At 39.7% G+C, this 15,936-nt stretch overlaps 1 protein-coding gene across 6 annotated transcripts in view; it reads right to left on the bottom strand.

Annotated features, from left to right (window-relative positions):
• Positions 1-15,936, bottom strand: part of tns1b (tensin 1b) — a gene marked incomplete at its 5' end in the record, with an annotated part of 155,076 nt that overhangs the window by 97,081 nt on the left and 42,059 nt on the right. For all 6 annotated transcript variants that reach the window (XM_083902980.1, XM_083902984.1, XM_083902979.1 and 3 more), the window contains one exon: positions 12,280-12,394. In XM_083902980.1, the coding sequence (XP_083759106.1) occupies positions 12,280-12,394 (115 nt within the window). The remainder of the gene's footprint in view (positions 1-12,279; positions 12,395-15,936) is intronic.

The raw sequence follows: 15,936 nt of genomic DNA, 5'->3' as shown, positions 1-15,936 counted from the left end.
CAGTTATTTGTATTACCATTCTCAAACCTCCAAAAGGATATCAAAATAAGCGATCCAGATTTAGACAACCTTCCATTAAGGTAACCCTGTTACACCCTGTTGGAGTCAGACCACTGCAGACCGGTAACTGTTTGACAGGGACTCATCCCTCACTTTGCGACAGTGAGGATAAATGACTGTGTTTTTCCGTCCAAAACAAAGCTTCGCGCCAAGCAGAAACAACATTGAATGCTGGACGTCCTCCTCCATTGTTCCCCCTCTTTGTTTACCGTGTCACATTGTGCGTCTTTGAGGAATTTACTGGCAAGTTGCATCGTGTCGTGCCGGGCGCAACGTCACGCGATCTACGTAGCTGCCGCATAAATAGCTACGCCATTAACGTATGGCTAACGTAGGCTTTGTGTACAAACGTTGGACACATATGCACGGACAAATAGAGCTGCTGCTGGTGACAGAAAACAATGCTCTTGATACACTCACTGTGGGTCAGACGAGGGTCAGCCGTGGGGAGAGCACCTGACCTGTCAAGCTCATAAATAGTCAGACCCCGTCACAGGATAGAGAACGAAAACACGGCTCACAGCTCTCCAAATAAAGAGAGGACTGTGTATGCTTGTACTGGAACGCTGCGCCCGCGTCTTATGTAATGAGTTATTCTTCCTGTCTCGAGCCACATTTTTTTATTATTATTTTTTTTTCAAAAGCGACTGTGATATGAATTGTGATTAGTTGTTATGGCAGCGATACGAAGCTGGGGAGAGGAGGCCAGCGTTCAAACAGCGCACACACACACCGCCATGTCTGCGTGTCAGAGGAAGACTATCTGCTCTACGATCTGATACACAGTGGGTTTAAGCCTCTTAAACTCATTGTTCTTCCTAATGTACATTATGTCTGTGTGTTATCCAAACACAGTGGATTTATTGACCTCCGCTAAGGAGGTATGTTTTCGCCGGCGTTTGTCTGTCTGTTAGCAACATAACTCGAAAAGTCGCAGATGGATTTGGCTGAAATTTTCCGGAAAAGTTCGCAATGGGACCAGGAACATGTGATTAAATTCTGGCCGTGATCCATATCTATCACTATTAGATAGTAGAACCATATAAGGTTCTTCGGATTGTCCTCATAGGAGAACCCTTTTTGGCTCCACCTGGAACCCTTTTGGAAGGTTCCACCAAGAACCCTTTTAAAACCCTTTATTCAGGAAGGGGTTTTTAAAGGGTTCTCTGGATTAAAATGGTTCTTACTGGAACCATTAGTGTTACCAAGAACCCTGGAAAAACCCTTTCTTCGGGAAAAGGGTTTTTCAGAATCAAATGGTTCCAGGTAGAACCTCAGCCCTTGTAGAAGGACCCTTATGGAACCCTTATTTAACTAAGAGTGTGGAGGTCTGCGCTCTCCGAGTGCTTTTCTAGTTCTATTCTATTTTATACAGATGGCACAGCTGTAGTTCTTGAGTCAACACAGTTGCACACATGATAATAAATGTTGTCTATGACACCATCCGAAAACACTCACGTGTTTATCTCGATAGATGAGATTAAAAAAAGCAGATTAATAGAGACTTAAAGGATATGAATGAACACAAACACACAGACAGGCGCTCACATGCAGAGTCACTGCGTTCTCTCATAGGCAACATTGGCTGTTTGTTCACTTTTAGTCTCTGATTATTTCATTAACGTCAGCTGATATCTGAATACTTATCGTTTAACATCGTACATGAGCACTTCCACTGACTTTGTTGAGTGTATTTCAATGAAAAAACTACATTTACCTCTTTAGATTAGAGGAACCAATTCAACATCTGATGTGAATTTTAGCCCTAATTTAGTTTTTTGCTGAACTTAATATGGTCAAGCTTTTATAACCCTTTTTTTTCTGTTTGGCTGCTGCTCTCAATGGTCATACGTCTCTGAAATGCGAGCATAATTAGCATAATGTGTGTGAGATTACAGCGATTCTAATCTCTGACCACAAATACCTAAATCAAGGAAACAATATTTTCTAAAGGTCACAGCGGCCTTGACCTTGGCCACCAATATCAAATAAGTCCACCCTTTAAGTGTGAGTCAACATCTGTGCCAAATTTGAAAGGTTTAGGGATTGATCTTTGAGATATTAGGGCGTATAATTAACTCGGCAACAAATCCACCCAGCAAAGACTTTAATAATGACCTCATTGCTGATGATTAAAAGCAATTCCCACACATGAGACCGATCTGTTTAATCGATCCATTGTGGACTTAAGTAACACAGCTTGTAATCGTTGGTCCTGTTTCATCTTTTAAAACAGCTCATTTGTAACCGTATCTTATTTTGTCTGTTTTTGCTTGTGTTTTGGTGTGATTTTATAAAATTTACAGAACAGAAAGGCAGATAAAGTCTTCAACATATACTGTACATGCATAAAAAACTGGGGAAAGTGAAAAGCTCTCTTTCTTTTTTTTGGACCAAATGTATAATTATATCATGGTGCATTTAGTTTCTATTTAAGCACTCGTGGGACTATATTTGCATTTGGGGGGGTAACATTTTGAAATAGAATGACTTCTTAATTAGAGGCTTTCAAAATGTGGGTGGCACTGTGAAATCCTACTGAGCTACACATTTCCATGTCCTCCAGAGAGAGTTCCCATGGTCAGAGTGAACAGTCTGAGGCTGAGAAAAGGGGAAAATGCCGAACATGAGGTTCTTACTACACAACGTAATTCTGCTAATTCGAATGCTGCCGATTGCCGTTCAAACTGTATGTGACTTTTTATTGTCATCATTGTCACAATCACGGCGTCTCAGACAGAAAATGCTTGTTTAAGCCTAAAACTCGGTGGATTTGAACACTTTAGTCAGCTGCTCCTGATGTGACTCAGTGGTGATGTGAGGCAGTTGTGGCTTCAACGAGATAAAGGAGGTCAGCCACTAATCGGGAAGTAATTGGTGGGTTTGATTCCTGATTCACTCTGTGCAGATGACTCTGAAGCCTAAAGTGAATTAGTCACTGTAAAAGTGGACAAAAGGTGACTGACATCGGCTACAAGAATGACATCGGTGAGAAGCAATCGAACATCCACTCTCACACTCACACCTACGGTCAATTTAGAGTGTCTAATTTACCTAATCCTCATATCGTATGTTTTTGAACTGTGGAACTGGGAAAACATGCAAAATCCATACAGAAAGACGCGTTTTACGACCTGGGTCGCGAACCCTGGGTCTTCTTGCTGCAAATATGTCAATTAAAGTTGTAAAATGTCAGGAAAATGGTAGAAAAATGTTGACTGACTTATTGAACTATTCAGTTTTAATGATTTGCTATAAGAGAAACCAGAAAAATATTCACATTTAAGAAGCTGGAAAAATCGGAAAATAGTTGACAAATTTAGTAATCGAATAATAATCGAGTAATCAAGTAACTTTGTATGTCTTAGTTTTGCATTTTGTACAGATTTTAATGTAAATTTGCTCCACTTTGAGCAGTTAAATGTCACTGACGCCTGTAGATGAATGTGGTAAACAATGAGTAACACAAAGGGGGGGAATTTAAACACATTTATCTGGTGTTTATACTGCGGTGTTACCACTTTTACTTGAGTACACGGCCCTTCTTCTTCTACCGCTGCAGAAGGAAAATACACAGAGGCCTGTGCGCTAAGACATGCTAGATGTGACATAAGTGGCGGGGAATGCCACAGCGGACATTAAAATTTCAAACAAAACACACGGCCTCTCGCTTAGAAAAAGCATTAAGGGCCATGCGCCTGTCCGAGAGGACGATGTCCAGCGCTGCCTCGGAGCACGTGATGTCACCGGTAAACATCGCTCCTGACTGAGCCCACATGGGAAAAGGCAAGGACTTCCATATTGGGTGTGAAAGTAGCGAGCGCGAGGAGCTCGGGTTGTGCTTTACCTTGTTAGGAAGCGGAGCTCTGGAGAATAAACACACACAATGTTCCTGGTGGAGTGAAGGGAGAGAGAAAGGAAGGGGGGGGGGGGTGAGGAGAGAAAGAAAGAAAGTGGGTGCACCGACATGAAGACACAGAGATGGGTGAATGACGAGATAATGAGGACGTGGTACAACATTGGGGAGGTGGGGGTTAATTGTTGTTGGGGCATGACTGAATCTGGACTATTTCCTTCCCGTGGTGCCTTGGAATGAATGTGTGCTCCCACAGGGCTGGGCTGGACCACCTTTCAGCACCAAACACAATCAGAGGGCAGGGCAGGGCCCGGAGAATTTCCTCTATACCCTCCCTCCCTCCCTCCCTCCCTCCCTGTCTTAGCATGCACACACACTCAGCCTCAAACACGTGAGCACCAACACGTGTACATACGAACATACACAAACTCTTTTTTTTAACCCCCGTCACAAACAGAACCTAACATTTGAGGTTGTGCACATGTGTAAACAGAACACATTTGGACTCAGTAAATCCACAATGTCTAACGGTTATGTTCCCAACTGTTTTGAGGATTTATTTGAAGTTTTAATGCATTATTCAATGGTTTTTGACCTGTCTTTTAAGATTCATTTAGTAAGGTTTGAATAGTTTGAACTCAAGCAACCAGACGGACAGATTTCAATGTAACTCATACATGTTTTTCATCCTAGGAGTGAATTAATTACACCCCAATCGCAATATCTGTCAGAAAGAAGGCAAATTGTCATATTTCAGGTCATCGCTGGGAGTCGATGACCACGGGTCTGCAATCTCTAGGATGAAAAGAGCCATTTTTGTTGCCTGGCATTCATTTGGATCCGCAAAAAGACCCACAAAATGAAGATAATAACACGTTTAAAGGTTTTTTACACTGATATACTGTATAAAATAGCGATAGTTTTATAAAGTGGAGCAAATATAATGAAAAACTAACCCACTTTGAAATAAATGAAGCAATATTTGGATTGGATTGTAGTTCATTCTTGAGAATGATAATAAGTGTGTGGATCCAAAGATGGACAGGACTCCAAATGTGTACTTCTTCATGTACATGTTACTGCATTTAACCCTTTAAGGTACAAACCAAGAAAAAAGCAAAGGAAAAATTATTGATTTGCATGTTTTATTATTTTATTTTATTTACTTATGATAACTATAATGGAAATCCATTTTTCAGTCAGTTTTTTTTTGTTTTGTTTTTTGTTTTTACAGTATTTCAGATACAGGCCTCCACCAAACGGTTGAGACGTCTGTTCATAATAAACCTGGTTTGCATCTATCATAAAGTACAACATTCAGAACAAGTCACATGAAGTGTTAGTGAGTTCAGCTTGATGCATTTTTCAATGACATATAGTGACTTAAAGTGTGGTCGACCAAATGGTTGAGTAGTACCTTAAAGGGTTAAGTGTCGGGAATGGATTCCCATATCTCAAACACAAGCTTGTCAAGGCACAACACTTTTATTTATCGCCTCGATCTCTAAAGCTACGAGGAGCCACTGCAGAGTGGCTAAAGAGGTTGCAGACCTCTGTACTCGGCCATCAACACCTGAAAAATAACCCTCTTCTGCGAAGCGCCAATGTCAGTAATCTCTGACACTTGCCCGTCGATATCCATCATTTGACTCATGCACGACTGTCAACGCTCAGCCCACACAGTTTCCCAAGCACAAAATCCATCCTTGCCAGTGTGTTGCCTTGTTGTGAAGCCCCACCTTCATCCAGCTGCTAAGTCTTTACTAACATTCAACGGGAGATTCCCGAAAAAACAATGTGGGAGAGCGTTTTTTCTTGTTTTTTTTTTTCGTGTAATCACTTGTGTAGCCCAAATCTGTCTTTTGTTTGCTTCATCCTGACAAAACAAGACGTCTATTTGTTTACCTGCCAGTCTGTCTTTATGTCACCGTGGACATTAGTCAGACTCCGTTTGGGTTGAAACAGCTGTTTCCCTCCCTCCTCCCCCTGATTCAATCAGTAGCTAGCAAAAACACAGAGAGCGAACATGTAAATATGACGACGAGCACGGGGGGAGCGCAGATTAAACAACCTGCACTAGTTTGCGCTCAACGTTATAGGAATGTGTGCTGGAAGTGGGCAGCAGATGGGATTATTGTACATGGGGCTTTGCTGCCACTTGGTGGTTAAAATTAGAACTACAGGCAGAATACATACGCTAACTTGAGTTATGAGTAGTTTTAGTGATTGGATCCTTGAAAGAATACTATACTGTAAAGTACTTTAATGTACATTTACAGCAACATACTGTATCCTAGATACTGTACTTTCAAATTAGTTGCATCGTTTTATGTTAATTTAATGATAATCAACAGTTTTTGTGCCGTATAAACACTATAACTGTGATTTCATAGTATAAAAGTATTGTTTTTAATGTGATTAAGCAGTATTGTTGCTGTAACACTGTAACTGTGATTTAATTCTAGAAAAGGTATGTTTTTATGTGATTAAACTCTATAAACACTGTTTTTAACTGTTTCATGATAATATCCATGCCATCCATATTAATTTCACTCTAAACATATTGGGATTCTATTGTAAATGACCACAGTTAAAGTCTGTGAAAGAATAATAAAAAGACAGAGGAGAAACTGTGGTCCAGATGATATTTTCATCATGTTTTCTTAAACATTAGGTTTAATAGCTGAATAATATTTCCTTGTCTAAATATAATTTAGTAATCAAACAGTTATCTGTCCTTGTTAGATAAGTAAGATAAGTAGACATATTATGTGTACAGAGCATTGAGAAAGTCCATTTATGGCAGAGTTTGACTTTGCCAAGTTCTTTTTTTTTTTAAATGTTCACATCAAACTGCTCCAAATGAATCCGCTGATAATGTTAATGGATTCCTTTAAAGGCTCCACAAACAATACAAGAACAAAGATGGAAGCACAGCAACAAAACATAGAAGAATAAAGATCCGATTCAGTTCTTCTACGCTGGGTCATACGATCGTAACTTACTTTGACCGCAGCGTCCACGTCTGGACCTGATTATTGTATTTGATGGAAGTCCTTCCATCAAATACTCCATCAAAGTCTTTCCAAAACAGGAAGAGAAGGCAGGTCATCACCTATAGTGTACACCCCACTTCACCACGATGGCTTTCATTACAGGCAAATCTTCGACTATTTCAACTCAACCCAGTTCAAGAACTGAAAGAAATGACTTTAATTTGCTGAAAAGTGTACAAAAATATAGCCAGCGACAAAGTGAATATACTGTGTATGTGTCAGGAAAGATCACTGAATAGATCACAGTAATTACTTGCAATGGATCAGTATTAAATCTGTCACTGAATTCAATTATTACGAATCAATATTATTTTGATAAATCAGAATTATGAGATAAAAGTCATAATTATGAGATAAAAAATTCGAAATTAGGAGATAAAAATTTGAAATCATGAAATAAAAAGTCATGGTTATGAGATAAAAACTTGAAAATTAGATAAAAAGTCATAATTATGAGATAAAAAGTAGAGATTATGAAATAAAAAAGTCATAATTGTGAGATAAAACGTCAAAATTATGAGATAAAAAGTTGAAATTGTGAGAAAAAGTCATCATTATGAGAAAAAAAGTTGAAATAAAAGTACTTTTTATGTCATAATTTTGACTTTTGAGCAGCAACTCCAAAGTGTACAGAGAAGTAGATTTGCCTCATGAACATTTAATGAACCTTATTATTTTCTCAAGGAGGTATTTGTAATATGTGGAGTTATCCAACAGGTGGCGCCACAAAGACATCCACTGTGGCTCAAGTTTTTATACCACTATATGAGCCACAGTGGACTCATATTGTGGGTTGATTTAAATGCACGTCAGAGCGTTTAACTGAATGTTCAGTGTCTTTCATTTACTCAGCAGCAGCAGCAGCAGCAGCAGCAGCAGAGTGTGAGTCTGTGTCTGTGCTCAGGGAAAGTCATTGTCTGGTCAATTAGGATAATCATATTAGAGTCCCAGTCCCAGCCGTCATCCACAGAAAACCCTCAAAGTCACCTTCATCCATCTGCAACCCACTGATCACTTTAATAACTTCTGCTAATGTGACAAATGGCAACAGGAGAAATGACACAGGTAACTGTTATGTGTGCTCCAGCATGTTATAGTGCCTGAGATAACATTTAACAACAAATAATGATGTATTTTTTTATATATATATATATATAGGTTTATACTTGTAGCCAATTATGTGTGTTTTAACTCTTGTATGTATTTGCTGCATACCTTCAGTATGAGCTCAGCAGTCGAGAACAGAACTGAGATAACCTTTACCTCTCTCACACACGCACACAAACACACACACACACACACACACACACACAGAGAGAGACACACACCTGCTATTGTAATATGTCTCCAGCCAGTCCTTTGAAGAGCTTTGTTTACAATGGATCCCCATTCCTCGACAGGAGAAGAGGACGCGTCCTTCAGAAAAAGGACAGGACAAACCTTGACAGAAATATCCACTCTACAACTTTCTTTTCCAACTTTTTTTTTCTTTTTACTTCTGCACAAAACAAAACTACCTAAAGAAATCTGAAGGCACAATAGCTCTTTTATTGGTCTGCTGCTGTACACACACACACACACACACACTGCTCATTTAACCACACTAAAGTGAGTGAATAGAAAAGCCAGTTCATGCCCTCAGGGCCGTTCCGCCAAAATATGCTTCCTCCACGGTGGGTTGGGTTGTGCGTGTGTGTGTTTTTTTGGACTGAAAAGCTGCCGTCTTGACCTGCGTCAACATGCTATTGTCAGAGTAACTAACACCTCGTATCCTGGCAACCCGGCTGAACGGAGAGGAAGTCCAAGCGCTCCTGTCATTAGGACGCCATGTGACTGGTGGATGTTAGTAAACAAGAGCAAGCAGAGGGGAAGTCGTTTAGGCTGGAATCTGACAGGATTCAGCTTCTGAGAAAAAGTTTTTTGTTATATTTGTCTGATTTCATTGCATTTTTCTATTACTATTTTGTTTGTTACTTGTGTACACCTGAACATCTGTAATGAATAGAATTCCACGTTGTGAGACGAATATTGACGTATTATCTTATTATATCCTTTCCACATAGACGCCAACGTAAACACGTTAGTCCGGCTAAATTCGAGCTAGTGTTAGTCAGATTAAGACAATAATTTGGTTTTCTTAATGTCATGTAAATATGTTAGTCTGACTAAAATCGAGCTAATCTTAGTCAGACTAAGACAACACTCTGGTTTTCTTAATGACATGTAAACGTGTTAGTCCGACTAAAATCGAACTAGTCTTAGTCAGACTAAGACGATAATTTGGTTTTCTTAATGTCGCAGAGGGGAAGTCGTTTAATAATTGATAAATCATGGCAGTGCTAACATACACATACACACATTACATTGTAGTTGCTGTTTATATATATATATATGTATAGAAATAAACTTTACTTATATACATGAATAAATATGCACAGATTTGATAGAATTCCTAAAGAGTCTTAGATGTGGACAACTCATTCATAAAAGCGTGCTGTAATTCCAATGACCAGTAAAAGAATCTATAATTTCTGCTCCAAATGCACTTAAACACTCACCGCTCACTACTGCTTCCCACCTCTGCATTTCTTCACCCTTTGGCCTCTAGTTTTTGGCAAAAACAGGACTTGAATGAGTCATTAGACCAGGATACAGACACACACACACACACACACACACACAAAAGGTACTATAAAAAATATTTGAAGTCTGAGTCTATGGTTCAGTTTGTCTGTCCTCATAAATCAGTCTGGAGCAAATATTCATACACACACAATCAAATCCAGATACGAGTATACTATACTGGGGGAAAAATGAAATCAGAATAGAGTTAAATGCAGTCTTGTCATCATGGTTTATTTCCCCAATAAATCACTTCACAGAGATGATGATCCCAGGTGCCGGTCTGTGTCATTTTATGAGAATATGTAAGCTACTGTCTGCACAAACAACTGATCATTATGGATCCAGCGCAGAGCAAAGCAGAACCAAAACACAAACAACACTGACATTCCAAATGAAGTGTTACAGGACAATACGTCATATAACGTATACGTCATCGTCTTGATGATGATGATAAAAGCACAGGAAACAAAAGGTGCCAACCTGGGAATTAATGATATGATATCACACACTCTGCAAACCCCCGACATCTGGATTCAGGAGTTAGATCACAGAGTAAAACTAAACTAATAAAACACAGGATAAATGCTGGTTGTCAAAGAAATTAATCCTGTGTCGTGACCTTTTTATATCGCACACTCACAATGGAGGCAGACACGGTGACACCTGGTATAATCACAGTATTATTATTGGCTGCTTTGCTCACACAAAAAAGGGAGAAGCGTGCAGTGAAAACAAACAACGTTCTGCACATCGACAGTGTTGTGCAATCAAAGCTGGGGCTAGACAACATGTTTTTGCATTAACATGCATTTTAAAAGTCAGATTTTAGTCAGACAAAGACAATAATTTGGTTTTCTTAATGTCACATGAACACGTTAGTCTGACTAAAATCGAGCCAGTCTTAGTCCAACTAACACATATGGATAATGTGATTCAAAGTCCAATTACTCCTGCAATACGCTTAGTCAGACTGGAATCGGACTTGGTGAAACATACAGAACCACAGCACCGTCTATCTCGCCGTTGTTTTTCTGCAACGCAAAAGTCAACAGGAAACTGATTAAACACGCACTAGCTTATCGAGAGATACAGCGCCACCTAGGGAGGCAGAGTCACACGTCCGCAACACTTCCTATCAATGCTGAAACTGAAGTTTTACAGTACAGTGAACAGTTTTACTGGTGATCCTCCCTTCTACAGCTTCAAGCTCTAAAGTCTGTGTGAAATATTGCGACAGAAGTTGTTGATTTAATCTAGAAGATTCAATCTGAGGCTTCTTTGAGCAGGGAATATAACATCTAATCAGAGTAGTGGCCAAACCACAACAGAACCATTACAGTTTCACAATAAGTTATATATATTTTTTTTTTTGATTGAATCTCCGTCTAAATTGTGCACTTTCCTAACACCACCATGTGCCTGCCAGCAACATAGCAAAATAACACTATGTCATTCTGTCAGACGGTTTTTATGGAGCGAAAAATAATCTGTTTTTTCCAAGCTTTGCCTTTTCTAAAAACTAAAAACCCTTTCCTGTTTCAGATTTGGGAAGCTCCACGCTGAGTATTCCTCCCCTGTGTGCCAAACCAAACATCCAGCAATTTCCGCATGGTTTCATTTGAGGTTATCTGTCTGAAAACACACATTTCCACTGCGACGCGGTGCGCTCTGCAAGCCAGGGATCATATATTGTTCAAATTTGTTTTAACGCAACTTCAGTTTTAATCCACGGCACCAGATGGGGAAAGGTCCAGAAAAATGGCTAAGCGCATTAAAATCCTATCATTGGGTCGCAGTTTCTTTCCTGTAATTGTTTGACGCTTCACCTCACACTGCAGTCACACCCACATGACATCAGTGTGGGCTCTAAAACAACAATAGAAGCAAACAGAAAGTCACATTTATTCAGAAACCAGCCGTCGACACTAAATCTGCAGTAGTTTAAAGCCTCAAAAAAAGGAAAAATACAGTATACAAATCACTCAACCGCACTGCATCTTCTTCAAAACCCCATTAAGGAAATTGAGAAGCTGTTAACCCTTAGCCTTTCTGTCACTTCACTGACAAAACCCTGACACACAGTTGACCTCAGGTAACCCCAGATGACTCCTCATTCACACCACTGATGGATGTTGTAACAGATATTTGCCTTTGTTGTCCCAGCAAGTCAAAAGCTGTCTGGTCCAATCCCCCCCAACAGGAGGAGGACCTCAGCTCTTGCTTAGGCCATGTAATGTTATCCCACAAGTCCGACTGAGTACAGATTGCTAAGTTATACATTATGTTGTATGCTTGATTTCATTTTAAATAACAATAAAAAATTCACACTAAATTTCATAGAGAAAATCTGTATTTTTACTGCACAGGGACACAGACGTTGCTAGTCTACTGTTGCTATATTTGGTACATTTGTGTCACTTAAGGGAATCAGAATAAAGGACTATAAACACTGAAGTCACATAATCGCACTTGAAGGCAGCAATGGATAAAAAAAAAAAAAAAAACATCTGTGTGCCATGATGCAAAATCTGCAAAATATGGACTTTGGTGCAAAGGAACAAATTACTCAATAAAATACTTAAAAGACTTAAGATAACATAGATGTTTATAAGGTAAGTCATTTTGTTAAGGGACTAAACTCAAGTTTTTCAAAGTGAAAGACATTCAGGAGAAGCGACTGACCTCTGCAGACGAGTCCGTCCTGGGTGATGGTCTGCTTACACACACTGCAGTGCTTGGTCTTCTTGAAAGTCTTCACCCGGAACGTGTGGGAATGAAGAGCCTCCAACTCCTCTGGCTGCAGGAAAATAAAGAAAAGGAAAGATGCTGGTATTAAAAAAAGTATTTGACCTGTTGACTGTTGTTTACTTTTTTAGTGCAGGTGTTCCACCAAAAGATATTCTTCCTTATTGGTTTGTTTAGTATAAATCCCCATTTGAAACACATAAAAGGAACACCATAAGTTGTGTACATGTAGGTCAGAATCTACCTGCTTACCAAACTGTAGACTACTAGTGGGCCTTGGTGGTATTGCAGGTGTGTTGGGCTGCACAAACTCTTCCATTAACCAAATGAATTACAAATTATATAGTTTGAAAAGCAAATAAATTGACATGTATCTAATTCAAAACACGCCGCGCTTTATTATTCACATTTCAAAGAATTATTTTTAACCAATCTTGACACATTCACCCCATTACAAGTCATTATAGCACTAAATAAAAGTCACATAATGTTGCTTTAACCGTGCCTGTATCTGTTGTCCGAAATTCAGAGACAGGTGAAACTGTCCTAGCACCATACAAAACATTTCTATAATCTCCATTATTTCATGTTACGAAGCAGAACACAGATTATGCTGAGAATGTGTGCGCAACATCTGTTTTTGTCTGCATAAAAACAGTTTCTATATTTTGTATAGAGTTGTCCATACGTGTCTTTCTCTGTGTGCCCATGTCTTTGTGTCTGTATATGCCTCTGATGTACAGTACAGTGCTTTAAAATGTACCCATATTTCTATAGAGGGATCAAAGAAAGCTAATGGATGTGTGTGTTTTGGTTTTTTTTCAAGACAGGAAGTGCCCGTTTAAAATGGTGCCCTGCCATGAGGCTTTCATTAAGTGGTGTGTGTGTGTGTGTGTAGACTGGACAGGGCTAAAAGTGGCCATGTGGTTGCCATACTGGAGGACTTAAGCGCAAGAACGTTGATCATGGAATCACCATGGCATCGCCATGAAAATCTGGCTAAAAAAAAACACCCCACAATAATCTTATAACCACTAAAGACCCACTTTTTTTCCCACTCTTCATCAGTCCTAAAAGGCAACGTGTTGGAAAAGTGGCTTACTGGGTGTGCAATCATAGAGCGAGAGCGAGAACACTTGAATGATAAACCAGACGACTCGAGCATCTGTTGGAACCTTCATGGTTTCTGTCCACTCTCTCTCTCTCCTGTTATTAACACAAGGAAGCGACTTCGCAGAGACAGAAATGAAGCCAATTTGCTCCTAATGAGGTCCAATTTCCAGGCGGCGTAGAGTTCGGTTAACACATTGTCGTCACGCTGTGATTCCAGTTGAGAAAGAATCAGACTACTCAGTTTACTCTTGTCTAAATGTCATTGCACAGTTTGACGAGTACTACACATCTCTGGAGGTGTGTTATGACGTCTAAGAACAACGTTAATGACAATAGCATTATTTGGCGGGGCGTGGGAAAAGCTTTACATGAAGGAATGCAAGGTTTTACAGAAAATTCAATGAATTTCAGCCTCACGATAACACTATACTATCATATAATGTGATATATGATAGTACAAGAAGCTTATAATTTATGTTTCTATGTTTCTAACCCAGGCCGCAGAGGAAAAGCCCACTATCTGTGGACATTCAGCATCCAGATAAAAGCAAATAAAGACCTTTCTAAAAGTATTACGATTCCGCAAAATTGCTGCTGTTACACAATCTATGAGCTTACGTGGACGTTCATGAACTGTAGTGTGTGTCAGGGTTCAACGTGACATTTCAACTGTTTTGTATCTCAGAGCACACATAGCAACAGCAGCACAGCCAGTGCCTTCATTCCATCTCCTGGCTATGATGAACCACAGCGTAACATGATTACTTTAATCTAGTTAGGCCGATATAATGACCATGGCTGTGCACAGGACACACCATGGCAGTGGGGTGGAGGTCTTCTTCTCTTCACCCTGGCATTCACGCTTGTGTTGTGCCGTGCCGTGCCAAGGCTCTGCTGCCTGGCACCTGCTGAGTTGAGAGTCTTGAAATGGATGTTAGGGGATTTGGGAAGAGACGGTAAGTGGGGTTAAGTTCATGTGGAGGACTTTTCTCAGTATTTCACGGTGGACGGTTGTTTGCGTTCTCCAGTTTGCAAACATGACGCCACACTTTGTGGGGAAACTGATACATCTGGAGCAAGAGACAACCCGAGCAAACCAAAACACAATTCTCTGGTTTCACAGCACAGGAATATGCAGCCGCAGGCAGGTGTTACAGGAACACAGTGTCTTACTCTCAAATCACATAATCCAAAACAGTCTTTTTTTGTCTGTTTGTTTGTGGTTTTTTTTTTTTTTAAAGGTGCATATGACAATAAACCTCTCACATGTGGTATCCGTATCAGACCAAAGGAACGTTTGATGTTCAGGCTGGAATGAAGTCATCAGTTTTGGACACACGCGTGATTAGCTGATTAGATATTTGTGTGAAGTACTTTAATACGTGAACCTAATAAAATGGTAGGTTAATGCATAAAGGAAGTGTGAAAATCCGTGCTTTCGCATTCATCCACCTAATGATTAATGCGTGCAATACATTTTCCAGATTCCAAATCAAATTACTCTGCATCGTGGGGTGTTTAATAAGCCCACGTTGCTATGGAAACATGTTTTTTTTTTCCCACTGTAGCCTTCACATTCACCTCCCTCGCCCGGAGAACTCAATCACTGTCCACTGCATTTGCCTCAACAAGTATGTTTCAGAATTACACGTACCGTTCAAAAGTTTGGCGTTACTTAAGATGTCCTTATTTTTGTAGGAAAAGCACTTTTTTTTCAATGAATATAACATTAAATTAATCAGAAATACACTCTATACATTCTTAATGTAGTAAATGACTATTCTAGCTGCAAAAAGATTGTATAGGTGACCCCAAACCTTTGAACGGTAGTGTACAAGCAATGTGTCTCTATTAAGACGACTATTCAGTGACCTCTTTGACCTTTTCTGATCCTTCTCACACTCCAGCCATTATATCCAGTCGGACAAACACGGGAGGAGAGCTGAGAGGGGAGAGGGGGGGTCCAGACGTCCTCTGGTATGCCACTTGTCTTGAATGAAGTGAAGTACAGGAGGTATATTGTACACTGGCACACTTGATGTGAAATTCCCTCCACTTTTAAGTAGGTACTGAGCTCTAATGCCTGATTTATACGCCTTTTTACCAATTAATACAAGCTTTCTGATTTTCTAGCTTCTTAAATGTGAATATTTTGTGCTTTCTTTGCTCCCTTTGCCAAAAAAAATCATTAAAACTGAAAAAGACACTTGAGAACATGGTGATTTCCAGGTTTAGTGAACACCGATTGGCATTTTCTGACAAAAAAATACTGGATTAATCGCTTTCGACTAACGCACTGATCGCCTCCTTACATCGACGACTTCATCAAATCCGTCTATAATCAACACAAAGAACTCCGACACACACAGAAGATACGAGTAAACAAGCTGACTTCGGCGGATTCGCATATTAGGGGATTTTCACTGCGGTAAATTAAAGTGACCAGGAATGGGGTTTATTTTTTTTAATTCATGCTCCAGG

The sequence above is a fragment of the Microchirus variegatus genome (genome assembly GCF_963457635.1).
Source record: "Microchirus variegatus genome assembly, chromosome: 16".
NCBI classification, from domain to species: Eukaryota; Metazoa; Chordata; class Actinopteri; order Pleuronectiformes; family Soleidae; genus Microchirus; species Microchirus variegatus.
This window is presented reverse-complemented; position numbering and strand designations above follow the sequence as displayed.